We start from the raw sequence: 13,620 nt of genomic DNA, 5'->3' as shown, positions 1-13,620 counted from the left end.
CATATACATATCTGGCAACTAATGTGATTGGTCAGCAGGCTGCATTTCACAGGCAAGGGTGCTAGACAGATAAGAGCAGCAATTCATTGCAAGATGCATCACAATTCTATTAGTAATGTTTGAATGGTGCACCGGCATCTTTTACTGTGTGTGTTACTATAGGTCTCAGCAAGGTAGCTCCTCTCATTACTTGTAAAAGGGTGTGCAGTCTAGGGCCCCTTCCCATATGCTCTTTGTTGTTCCCCAATCATGTTCTATTTCTGTTTTGTGACCAATTGTAAAACGCAAAGGAACACGCTGGTGCTATTTAAGTAAAGGTAAGTCTGCTGTGTAATACTACCACTGTATCACCTTTAGATATTTTACCAGTCTAATCATGACCAGATCTATCTCTCTCCTTACCTTTTCCCTCTCTAACCCCCAGTCCCTAGATCACAACCTACTCCCCCCATCCTCTGCCACTGCCCTCACCACACACTCAACCCACCCATAACCTTCTAGCTTCATCCACATTGTTCTTCCTCTACCTTCTCTCATGTGCCCTCTGGAATGCCAAGTCAGTTTGCAACAAGATGACCCCCACCCATGACCTCTTCATCTGACACCACCTCCCCAGTTTCCCAATTGTATGGGCACTCTCCAGCCATATCCTAAGACATGACTGCTGTCATGGTGGTGCCACCAGAGCACTACTATCTCCCAACTGAGGCTTTTGAGTCTCTCCTGGAACCATATCTCATTCTTCTCCTTTAAGGTCCACCCTTCTTTCCAATACACCTTCACACGGTCACCATTTATTGTGTCCCTGCCCCAGTCTTTCAATTTCATGACAACTTTTCCACCCAACTCCACCACTTCCTCTCCTCAGACCTCTCTCCCCTTATCATGAGGGACTTTAGCATAATGATCACCCCACCCGTACTACTTTCAAGATTCTCTTCCTCTCCTTCAGCCTCTCCCAAGTGACCTAGCTCTATCATATCAAAGGTCACTGCCTTGACCTATTCTTCTCTCATCTCTATACACTTTCGGGATACTACCATCTCCCTCTGACCACTACCTACTCTCCTTCAGAATTACCCTTCCCCAAATTCCACAACCTGAGACCACTTTTACCAAGTGGAATCTTGTATTCCTAGATTCCCACAGGTTCTCCTTCTCTCCCCCATTATTACAGTTATCTCCATGGTCTACTCCTATGACAATGCCCTTAACTCTGATATCCCCAACCTTGGCACTCTACTGTAACCAGTTTCCTCAAAAAAAGCACCTACTCTGCTGAGCGCAACTGGAGGTAGGTAGTCAACATGCCAACCTCTTGCACTGATTGAGGTGTGTTGATCCACACACTTGTTTGGAAAAGCCTTGTAAGCAACTACACATGGCCATCTGGGCTAACCCTCTCAGTACCAATAACTTACTGACAAAGCAGTCAATGGTAAGGAAACAGGTTAGTTACTGGCCTTGGGGGCTGGAGAAATCTCTCCCAAGGCCAATGGTTGGGTCAGCAATGATGCCATAAGAACAACAAGAGGATTTCAGCACAAACTGCACCGGGAAGAATCTGATAGAACCCAAGTTCTAGTGCTGTCCAGGTAGCACAGTGAATGTAGAAAGTTAATTGTTATGGTCCCCTATCAACTGCTTGGGGGAATCAGTCTTCCTGATACAATGTCCCAAGACATGCCAAAAACAGCCACAAACAATGCAAAACATTTATTTTTTTAATAACAAAACATGCCCCAAATTACTGATGCGCTCAGTCTTGAAACTGAAACATTTACATCACTAGGTTCAGTCGCAAATCATTCAATAGTAAAAGCTAATGTTGCTGTTAAACATTTAAAAAACAAATCCAGCAACCTCCAAACTCACAGAACAGGAATTACACAAGTGGCGATTACTGCATTCCAAATGTCTAAGTTCAGGTAACATCAAACCATGAACGAATATGGCAAAGGAATATTCTGCAAGTAGCTGTGAGAAGGAGCATTTGCACAAAGGGTCAATGAGAATACAACAGGACTATATCATAACATAGTTACCATGGATAAACTTCCTTTCTAACTTGTTACGGACCTGACTCCTAGCATATGGTCATTGAAGGGAGAGGTATTGTGGGTGGGCAGGATGGACCTGAATATTTCCATCTCTCAGTCAGCCACTAGGGGACACTGAAACATGCTGACACTGGGGTATAGACAGGTGACTATAGGGAGCCTGGCACTTTAAATTTTAAAGTGAGAAAGCTCCTCCCCTTCTATTCCCCCATCAGTTTTAGAATTGTGCCGAGGGAGCCGGTCACACTTGGCTGAGCTCAAGCCTGGATTTATTTTTATTTGATTTATTTTCTCCTTTTTGTTTCTTGGCCTCAAACTAACCCCTTTCCCACTTATGTGAGAAGTGGGGTCCGGGTCCCTGGTTCTCCTCGGTGAGCAGGGAAGGGATTAATAGCACTTATATGAGAAGCACTGTTACCCACACCAGACAGCTGGGGAACTTTATTCCTAGCACACGGTCATGCAGTTTTGAATTGGGAGTCTTGTTGCTTGGTTTGCTTTATGGTTGTGTAGTAACGTTAACATTTAAACCACAAAAAAAATAAAAAATGAAAGACCAGTCAAACTAACATTACAGTTGTGTGTTTTTTTGGTGTTTTTTTTTTTTTTTTTTAAACATTAAGACCCAGGAGCAGGCAAAGCTGGACCTCCATTATACATTATATACAAGTTTAATTCAGACCCTCCGAGATATTGCACTCACAAGTTGAGGATCACAGATCTATAGAAGAATAGGAACAAAAGAAGTCAATGCACCAGGTCAAAGGCATTGGGACATACAGTGGTGTTTAGGAGGAAAAATATTTGACGCAAATTCCTTCTTAGAGATGTGGTTAAGGCCTCTGTATTCTTTATGTGGAAGGGTTGCTGGAAGCACCAACGAAGAAGAAAGCAGCACGGTGAAGCAAAGACGCAGCGTCCTCGGAGCGCAGCACTAAACGCGCCGCACGGGAATCAGTGCAGCCATCATGCACTATAACAGATTCTAAATGAGAACCAACCATTGTGAAAAGTCACAGTCCAATCAGGTTTGAGCTTACATGTTTGCGGCACCTGAGCTGCCACTGGGACTTTCATCTAAAGCGATCGGAAGCTGCTCGGTTTTTAGACGTTTTGACTCTGGGGGTCTACAGTTGGGGTCTTGAACTGGTGAGTTTTCTGAAAAGCAAAATAGGGATTTTTGTTTACTTACCGTAAAATCTCTTTCTCTGATTCCATCTGGGGGACGCTGCGCCATTACTTGTGGGTTAGAGGTGTGTGGTTGTGGAGTTTGGCACAGAACTATTAAAAACCTGACTCCTCCCCCCTCTAACCCCTCCCATCTCCTTCCTGCCTAGCCAGCACCTCAGTTAACGTTTAGCCAAGCCAAAGGAGATAGACCGAAAACAATTAACTGGTTAAACCAGACAACATATGGGAGGGATCGCAGCGTCCCCCAGATGGAATCAGAGAAAGAGATTTTACGGTAAGTAAACAAAAATCCCTATTTCTCTTTCATCCATCTGGGGGACGCTGCGCCATTACTTGTGGGATTTCCCAAAGCAAGCAAATGAGAGGAGGGAGACATAGACGGCATAGCCGTCCGCCAAATTTGACGCCCAACAGGGGCAGTCTCCAAACCGAAAGTGTGAGAACGGTAAAACCTTTTTAAAACGTATGCACAGACGACCAGGTCGCCGCCCTACACGACTGCTCAATAGACGCAGCCCCGCGAACATCTCAAGAAGCTCCAATAGCTGGAGTCGAAGGAGCTTGAATCGAGTCAGGAACTGAAACATTAGAAGACTCTGTGATGGTCGTAGTTACCCAACGAGTCACTGTGTACTTGGAATCCGGCCAATCTCATTTGGACGCAGCCATTAAAAACCAACAATGCATTCGTACGACGGATAGAATTCGTACGAGATAAATAAATCCGTAAGGCCCTAAGCACATCTAAGAGAGCCAATGGGAATCCTCCCCGGAAGGAGGAGGAGTAAACGCTGGAAGGACAATGTCCTAATTTAGATGAAACGCTGACACAACCTTCGGAGGAAGGAAGGTTTTGTTCGCAGAACCACCCGATCATCATGAAAATCCAACAAGGGTGGTCTGCAAGAAAGAGCTGCCAATTTAGATGCTCATCTTTTGGAGGAAATTGTCAATCGGAAGACATTGAACGTTATATACCGCAATTGTACAGATTCCAAAGGTTGAAATGGAGGTTTCTAAAAAAAACCGTAAGGACTAAGTTAAAGTCCCAGGGAGGAACAAAAAAAGGTGACTGAATCCGAAGAACTCCCTGAAGGAACGTCTGAACTTCTGGAGTGATAGCCAGTCTCCTATGAAGAAGAGTCGACCAAGTAGAAACTTGACCCCATTAGTGAAGAAGTCTGAGATCCTCATTGAGATCCTCCTGAATGCAGGATAACAGACGAGGAAACTCTAAACACATCCGGTGTTAAACCACGCTTTTCACACCAAGCAATGTAAATTCCAGAAGCCACCGGTTATCTTTACTCAACAGGACGAGAAAAAACCTTTTTCCCCTTAAAATATTGGATTCAAGAACCAAGCCGTCAAAGTCAGCCGACCAAACCTGTGTGGTGACATGGTCCTTGAATCATAAGATCTAGAGCAGAGAGGGTCGGGATGGTTCCTCGACGACCCTATTGTGCAGAAGAGTGTACCACTGTCATCGTGGCCAATCTGGGTCCACCAGAATGATTGGAAGACCTTCTCTCTGAACGCGTTGAAGCCGACGTGGAATCGGTGGAAATGGTGGAAACACATATCCCAGTTGAAAGTGCCACAGCGCCGTCAGTTCATTGATTAGAATTGCTTAAGGGTCCTGAGTACGCGACCCTTAGAGAGGAGGTTTATTGTTGAGACAAGACGCCGTTAGATCTACATCGGGCATCCCCCACCGGGCTACTAGAGTCAGAAACACCTCCTGGTGAAGCCCCCTCTCTCCCTTATGCACCGTGTGACGGCTTAAGAAAACCGCTTCCCAGGTCTCGACTCCTGGAATGTGAATCACGGGTATAATCTGAACCCAATGTTTTGCCTAAGTGAGAATCTGAGCGACTGCCTTCCTGGCGGTCCAGTTTTGAGTTCCTTTATTTAAGTAACTGCCGTGGCGTCGTCGGGTTGAACCCGTACTGGATTACCCTTTACCATGGTTTGAATCCGAAGGATGCCTACCGGACTGCCCTCAACTCCAAGATGTTGATCTGTAACTTAGACTCGACTGTTTCAGAACGTCTGAAAGTAAGGAGTCTGAAACACCGCCCCTCAACCTCTGAGGCTTGCGTCTGTGGTGACCATCCCTCAAGAGCAAATCGTGAACGGTACCCTTTTTGGTCAAATTGGGCTGTGAAGCCACCAGCGAAGCGACCGACGAGTCTTTACAGACAAGCGGATTAGCTGTAATTCGAGATGAGGTCCTGTCCGTGAGGAAGAAACGCTTTCTGGTTGGTAGCGTCGAATAAGAATCCCAGAAATATCATTTTCTGGGAAGGAAGTAAAGATGACTGTGGAAAAGTTATTATCCATCTGAATGACTATAGAGTCTCTATCGTGAGACGCAAGTTCTGGTGAAGGATTCACTCTGACAGTCCTGATGAAAAGATCATCTAAAAACGGAGTAATGCTGACACCCTGTGAATACCTGAGGAGCCGTGGATAGACCAAAGGGAAGAGAAACTGAAAATGGCAAGGACCGACTGCGTATCTCAGACAAGATTGACGACCTGTCCAAATAGGAACATGCAGGTAGACGTCCTCTACGTCCACTGAAGCCAAATATTCCCCTGGTTTTATGTAGCGATAATCGAATGGATGGATTCCATTCTGAACTTTTGGGTTGAGAGATATGGATTCAAACCCTTTTGGCCGAAACGGTTTGTCCACAAGAAAAAGACCTGAGTAAAATCCCGACCTCTCTACTGAGAGGGAACTAGAAGAATCACTCCATTTAGTAAGAGAGTGGCTGTTGCATAAAGAAGAGCTCAACGTCTGGAGGGAGCGTTTTTGGAGAGGAGTGACGAACACACGATATGGGATTGGTTCCTCGAGATGTAACATATAATCTCTGGATATGACCTCCGTCACCCACAGATCTGGTTTTGACAGGAGCCACACTTCCTTGAACTGCCGTAACCGAGCCCGAATCGTCATTGATCCCTCCAGAGATCGTTAACCGTCATGCAGTAGGTATGTCGGCAGGTTTACTGGCTGGTCTAAGAGCCGCCTGTGTTCCTCTACCTCTGAATGCCTCTCTTCGTGGGAACCTGGAGAAAGAACGAAAGGGATGGAAACTACCTCTGTCCTGTGTACGAAAGGACCGAAACCTCGTGGTCTTCGGTCTCTGAGGAGCAAATGGAAGAAAAGGGCTCTTGCCCCCTGTAGTCTCTTCTGTAATTCCGACCCAAAAAGAACTCACCTTCAAAGGGTATCGCCGTCAAGCTCTGTTCCGAGTCAGAAACGGCATTCCCAAACCCGAAATCAAAGAGACCGTCTTGCTGTCATGGTCAAGGCAGAAATACAGGATTGTAGCGCAGTAGACTCTAACAAGGTCTCATTTTTCTAATTGAATGACTTCCGATGGATCGTGGGACTGCATTCAAGATACAACCTGTGCCAGCCAGTCATCCGCGGCCATGAAGACCCAAGTGCTAGCTAGAATTGGGAGTAGAAAATTCCTGATAAAGATAACATAGATTTAATCATTGTTTCAATCTTCCTATCTGTAGGATCTTTCAACTAAAACGTACAAACCTCACAGTTTGGGCCATGGTGGGAATTGAACCCACGACCTCAGCGCCCTAAGGCAGCAATGCCAAGCATCACACCAGCAGCACTGCCCATGTACAAAAAGAATAACCGTAGCTTTTGTTAAATGTGAATAGGAGCGTCTACCTTTTGGGTCTGTTTCTCAACATCTTGTATCCCCCTTATATAAATTAAAATTTATTTTGGGGCTGGGACAGGAGAATCCGACTTAAGTCAGGGCTCTTTCAAATATCCGCAAAGTGTGAATAAGGGGGAAAGACAGTAACTTGTCTTTTTTTTTTTTTTTTTTTTTTTTTTTTGTGTTTTGAAAAAGGCAGAGGAAGAACCCGCCACCTCCGAACTCTGAATATTAAGAGTTTGACGGATGGCTTATATCAGAATCTAACACCTGAGCTAGTAGAAAAACTCCTCATCCTATTATCCCACTCTGGGTCTACTTCCCCATCCTCCAGTGGGAATGTTTCCAACTACTCCTCCGGAAAAGTTATAGCGGGCAACGGCTGCGGCCGTTTTGTAGCAGAAGAACTGCCGGCAGAGTTAACAAATTTGTTTAGAGACTGAGCCCATATTTCGAGCCCATAGAGCTTCCACTGTAGCCATAGAGGCATAGACTGATCCGCGGAACTTTCCTGCTGGTCCGCCACAGATGCCCCAGAGCATGAAACACAGAGTACCTGCGTCCGGGCTTCCCTTTGCTAGCTATGATCCCCATAGTGAGCAGGAAAAAATAAACCACCGAGGCGGTCTTACCCTTTGTAGATTTCATAAGTAATTAATTCATTTATTCTCTTTTCCAATACTTTGACATATTGTTGTATATTGTAATATACTATGAATCATACTGTGTTCAATGCATATTATATATTGCAAAAATTACCTCCCCTAAAAGTATAGCATGACACAATGTAAATCTACAGTGAATTTATACTGTGTCCCAAAATATACTTGCTGTTAGGTGATCAGCCTTTGTTGTGAGCGCTGCACAGTGTCCCCCGTACTGCCTCTGGAGAAGATGGCGGCCGGAGCCCTGCATACCTGGACGAGAGTGCGCGCGTGGTAGTGGAGGGCGGGAGTCCGTCCCTTCTTGAACAATGAAGCGCCTGTCAGCTTCAGTAGGCGCGCTGCAGCCGAAAGTCTGCGGCTCTCGCGTGCCGCCACCCCAAGTTGTTCTGTTCAGGTAGCGAGCACAGCGTCCCCCTGTCACTGTAGATGGTATCATGACGTGCGCGCGGGCAGAACAGAGCGGGAAGCCGTCCCTGCTCTCCTCTCGCGACCAACCGGAAGTTCGGGCCGCCGCGCGTTGCTAAGTATAGCGACTGTTGCGGCGGCTTCTCCGGGATCCCCGTCCCGTCCCCACAGCCCTTCAGACAGTACTGCGGCTGTATGGGTACAGGTCTCCGGCACAGCTCCCGCTGGCGGGCTTGCGCCGGGGGTGGGGGGGGGGGGGGGGGGGGATGTGGGGAAGGGAGATAAAGTAAAAATAATACTAAAATTAGTAAAATAAATAAATATTAATAAATAATAAATAATAAAAACCGTTAGGGACAGCCCAATACTGCCAGTGACAGATTGTGGCTGTCCAGTACCTCTTTGATCTGTCGTGTGAATCAAAAGGCCCCAGTGACCAAGGTATGGTGGCCCTTTCTGACAGCATCCTTGTTCCATTTATACCTGTCACCTGTAAACAGGGACTAGGTATAGAAAAATAAAGAAAAATAAAGAAAAAATAAAGAAAAATTAGGAGAAATAAAAACTGTGTCTGTACTCCACAGGCACAAAACTAAAACTGAGGTGCTGGCTAGGCAGGAAGGAGATGGGAGGGGTTAGAGGGGGGAGGAGTCAGGTTTTTAATAGTTCTGTGCCAAACTCCACAACCACACACCTCTAACCCACAAGTAATGGCGCAGCGTCCCCCAGATGGATGAAAGAGAAATGGAAAACAAAAAATTCAAAGAACATGAAGCAAAATGTCTGTGTACATGGAGGTGGCCAAAAGTTCTAAGGTAGGTCTAAAGACAAGTATCAGATGGGTCTTGTTGGTATTTAAAAGTGGACTTGATACTTGGATAGGTAGCATGGAGGCATATTGTGGGCTGAAGCAATATTCATGGAAACCTGGCCTGCTAGGAATCTGTGACATCAGAGGTGCAAACCTGTTCCTCAGTGATGTCACCGGTTCCTAGTAAATTGAGAAGGACGCATTCTCGTTATTATTAGATCAGTTCACAAAATAGAAAAGCGATGTAACCAAATATAAAATGGACAACACACACAAAAACATGCACGTGGGTGAAAGGCACATTAGGCCTCAAACTATCATCATATAGAAAAGGATGTAGCACGATAGCCCTTCTAGGGTGTGTAACGTGGACGGAGGCTGCAGAGGCCAAAATAGGTTGGGTAGCATGAAACGGGGAAGGGTCCAGTCACTCACCACTGCTACTAGGTTCCACTCGACTGGCTGGTGGGGATAACGGCGTTTTCTGCTCCGTGCTTGGTGAATTTGTCTTCACAGGGATCAGACTGATTCTCCTGTACAAATGTGAAAGGGAGGCAGAGGTCAGAGAACAGGCTTGTTTTTTTAGTTTATACAGTCCTATTTACATTAAGGATTATGTTTTAAACCTAACACCACTGAGGGCTGTTATAACCTAAAAAGGCTAAATTTGGGTGCCCCAGGAGCGATGGAAAATAAGATTTTATTCACCGGTAAATCTATTTCTCGTAGTCCGTAGTGGATGCTGGGAACTCCGAAAGGACCATGGGGAATAGCGGCTCCGCAGGAGACTGGGCACAACTAAAGAAAGCTTTAGGTCACCTGGTGTGCACTGGCTCCTCCCACCATGACCCTCCTCCAAGCCTCAGTTAGGACACTGTGCCCGGACGAGCTGACATAAGGAAGGATTTTGAATCCCGGGTAAGACTCATACCAGCCACACCAATCACACCGTATAACTCGTGATATTATACCCAGTTAACAGTATGAAAATAACTGAGCCTCTAAACAGATGGCTCAACAATAACCCTTTAGTTAACAAAAACTATGTACAAGTATTGCAGACTATCCGCACTTGGGATGGGCGCCCAGCATCCACTACGGACTACGAGAAATAGATTTACCGGTGAGTAAAATCTTATTTTCTCTGATGTCCTAGTGGATGCTGGGAACTCCGAAAGAACCATGGGGATTATACCAAAGCTCCCAAACGGGCGGGAGAGTGCGGATGACTCTGCAGCACCGAATGAGAGGTCCTCCTCAGCCAGGGTATCAAATTTGTAGAATTTTGCAAACGTGTTTGCCCCTGACCAAGTAGCAGCTCGGCAAAGTTGTAAAGCCGAGACCCCTCGGGCAGCCGCCCAAGATGAGCCCCACCTTCCTTGTGGAATGGGCTTTTACTGATTTAGGATGCGGCAGTCCCACCGCAGAATGCGCCAGCTGAATTGTGCTACAAATCCAGCGAGCAATAGTCTGCTTAGAAGCAGGAGCACCCAGCTTGTTGGGTGCATACAGGATAAACAGCGAGTCAGTTTTCCTGACTCTAGCCGTCCTGGAAACATAAATTTTCAAGGCCCTGACTACGTCCAGTAACTTGGACTCCTCCAAGTCCCTAGTAGCCGCAGGCACCACAATTGGTTGGTTCAAGTGAAAAGCTGATACCACCTTAGGGAGAAACTGGGGACGAGTCCTCAATTCTGCCCTATCCATATGGAAAATCAGATAAGGGCTTTTACATGACAAAGCCGCCAACTCTGACACACGCCTAGCCGAAGCCAAGGCCAATAACATGACCACTATCCACGTGAGATATTTTAGATCCACGGTTTTAAGTGGCTCAAACCAATGTGATTTTAAGAAACTCAACACCACGTTGAGATCCCAAGGTGCCACTGGAGGCACAAACGGGGGCTGAATATGCAGCACTCCCTTCACAAACGTCTGAACTTCCGGCAGTGAAGCTAGTTCTTTCTGGAAGAAAATCGACAGAGCCGAGATCTGTACCTTAATGGAGCCTAATTTCAGGCCCATAGTCACTCCTGCTTGTAGGAAGTGCAGAAATCGACCTAGTTGAAATTCCTCTGTTGGGGCCTTTTTGGCCTCACACAAAGCAACATATTTCCGCCATATGCGGTGATAATGCTTTACAGTTACATCTTTCCTGGCTTTAATCAGCGTAGGAATGACTTCCTCCGGAATGCCCTTTTCCTTCAGGATCCGGCGTTCAACCGCCATGCCGTCAAACGCAGCCGCGGTAAGTCTTGGAATAGACAGGGCCCCTGCTGCAGCAGGTCCTGTCTGAGCGGCAGAGGCCATGGGTCCTCTGAAATCATCTCTTGAAGTTCCGGGTACCACGCTCGTCGTGGCCAATCCGGAACCACGAGTATTGTTCTTACTCCTCGTTTTCTTATTATTCTCAATATCTTTGGTATGAGAGGCAGAGGAGGGAACACAAACTGACTGGTACACCCACGGTGTCACTAGAGCGTCCACAGCTATCGCCTGAGGGTCCCTTTACCTGGCGCAATATCTCTCTAGTTTTTTGTTTAGGCGAGACGCCATCATGTCCACCTGTGGCCGTTCCCATTGATTTACAATCATTTGGAAGACTTCTGGATGAAGTCCCAACTCTCCCGGGTGGAGGTCGTGTCTGCTGAGAAAGTCTGCTTCCCAGTTGTCCACTCCGGGGATGAACACTGCTGACAGTGCTAGTACATGATTTTCCGCCCAACGGAGAATCCTTGTGGCTTCTGCCATTGCCATCCTGCTTCTTGTGCCGCCCTGTCGATTTACATGGGCGACTGCCGTGATGTTGTCTGACTGGATCAGTACCAGCTGGTGTAGAAGCAGGGATTTTGCCTGACTTAGGGCATTGTAAATGGCCCTTAGTTCCAGAATATTTATGTGTAGGGAAGTCTCCTGACTCGACCACAGTCCTTGGAAGTTTCTTCCCTGCGGCCCTCTAGAAGATGAGCCCTCTGCAGCCACCACAGCAGAGACACCCTGGTTCTTGGAGACAGGGTTATTAAGCGATGCATCTGGAGATGCGACCCGGACCATTGGTCCAGCAGGTCCCACTGAAAGATTCTGGCATGGAACCTGCCGTAAGGAATTGCTTCGTAAGAAGCTACCATCTTTCCCAGGACCCGCGTGCAGTGATGCACCGATACCTGTTTTGGTTTCAGGAGGTCTCTGACTAGAGATGACAGCTCCTTGGCTTTCTCCTCCGGGAGAAACACTTTTTTCTCGACTGTATCCAGAATCATACCCAGGAACAGTAGACGTGTCGTCGGAACCAGCTGTGATTTTGGAATATTCAGAATCCAACCGTGCTGGTGCAGCACCTCCTGAGATAGTGCTACTCCTACCAACAACTGTTCCTTGGACCTCGCTTTTATTAGGAGATCGTCCAAGTACGGGATAATTAAAACTCCCTTTTTTCGAAGGAGTATCATCATTTCCGCCATTACCTTGGTAAACACCCTTGGTGCCGTGGACAGTCCAAATGGCAACGTCTGGAATTGGTAATGGCAATCCTGTACCACAAATCTGAGGTACTCCTGGTGAGGATGGTAAATGGGGACATGCAGGTAAGCATCCTTGATGTCCAGGGATACCATGTAATCCCCCTCGTCCAGACTTGCAATAACCGCCCTGAGCGATTCCATCTTGAACTTGAATTTTTTTATTTATGTGTTCAAGGATTTCAAATTTAAAATGGGTCTCACCGAACCGTCCGGTTTCGGTACCACAAATAGTGTGGAATAGTAACCCCGGCCTTGTTGAAGTAGGGGCACCTTGATTATCACCTGCTGGGAATACAGCTTGTGAATTGCCGCTAGCACCGCCTCCCTGTCTGAGGGAGCAATCGGCAAGGCAGATTTTAGGAACCGGTGGGATGGAGACGCCTCGAATTCCAGTTTGTACCCCTGAGATACTATTTGAAGGATCCAGGGATCCACCTGTGAGCAAAGCCCACTGATAGCTGAAATTTTTGAGGCGGCCCCCCACCGTACCTGGCTCCGCCTGTGGAGCCCCACCGTCATGCGGCGGACTTGGAAGAAGACGCGGGGGAGGACTTTTGCTCCTGGGAACCTGCTGTTTGTTGCAGCCTTTTTCCCCTACCTCTGCCTCTGGACAGAAAAGACCCGCCTTTTCCACGCCTGTTTTTCTGGGTTCGAAAGGACTGTACCTGATAAAACGGCGCCTTCTTAGGCTGTGAGGGAACATGGGGTAAAAATGCTGACTTCCCAGATGTTGCTGTGGAAACTAGGTCCGAGAGACCATCCCCAAATAACTCCTCACCCTTATAAGGCAAAACTTCCATGTGCCTTTTTGAATCTGCATCCCCTGTCCACTGCCGAGTTCATAAGCCTCTCCTAGCAGAAATGGACAATGCACTTATTTTAGATGCCAGCCGGCAGATCTCCCTCTGTGCATCTCTCATGTATAAGACTGAGTCTTTGATATGCTCTATGGTTAGCAGAACAGTGTCTCTGTCTAGTGTGTCAATATTTTCTGACAGGGAATCTGACCACACAGCGGCAGCACTGCACATCCATGCTGACGCAATAGCTGGTCTAAGTATAATGCCTGAGTGTGTGTATACAGACTTCAGGATCGCCTCCTGCTTTCTATCAGCAGGTTCCTTGAGGGCGGCCGTATCCGGAGACGGTAGTGCCACCTTTTTAGACAAACGTGTGAGCGCTTTATCCACCCTAGGAGGTGTTTCCCAACGTGACCTATCCTCTGGCGGGAAAGGGAACGCCATTAGTAACTTCTTAGGAATTA

General features: G+C 46.9%; 1 protein-coding gene across 4 annotated transcripts in view; it reads right to left on the bottom strand.

Moving 5' to 3' along the window:
* Positions 1 to 1,701: 1,701 nt before the first annotated feature.
* The window catches only part of CHAF1B (chromatin assembly factor 1 subunit B), a 46,449-nt gene continuing 34,530 nt past the window's right edge, over positions 1,702 to 13,620 (bottom strand). For all 4 annotated transcript variants that reach the window (XM_063956545.1, XM_063956543.1, XM_063956544.1 and 1 more), the window contains exons 13-14: positions 9,268 to 9,365; positions 1,702 to 3,218 (exon numbers count right to left, since the gene is read on the bottom strand). In XM_063956545.1, coding sequence (XP_063812615.1) covers positions 3,097 to 3,218; positions 9,268 to 9,365 — 220 coding nt within the window. In that variant the 3' untranslated portion in view covers positions 1,702 to 3,096. The remainder of the gene's footprint in view (positions 3,219 to 9,267; positions 9,366 to 13,620) is intronic.

Source organism: Pseudophryne corroboree, chromosome 2 (assembly GCF_028390025.1).
Source record: "Pseudophryne corroboree isolate aPseCor3 chromosome 2, aPseCor3.hap2, whole genome shotgun sequence".
Lineage (NCBI taxonomy): Eukaryota > Metazoa > Chordata > Amphibia > Anura > Myobatrachidae > Pseudophryne > Pseudophryne corroboree.
Note: the sequence above shows the minus strand (reverse complement) of the source record. Positions and strands in the feature narration are given on the sequence as shown.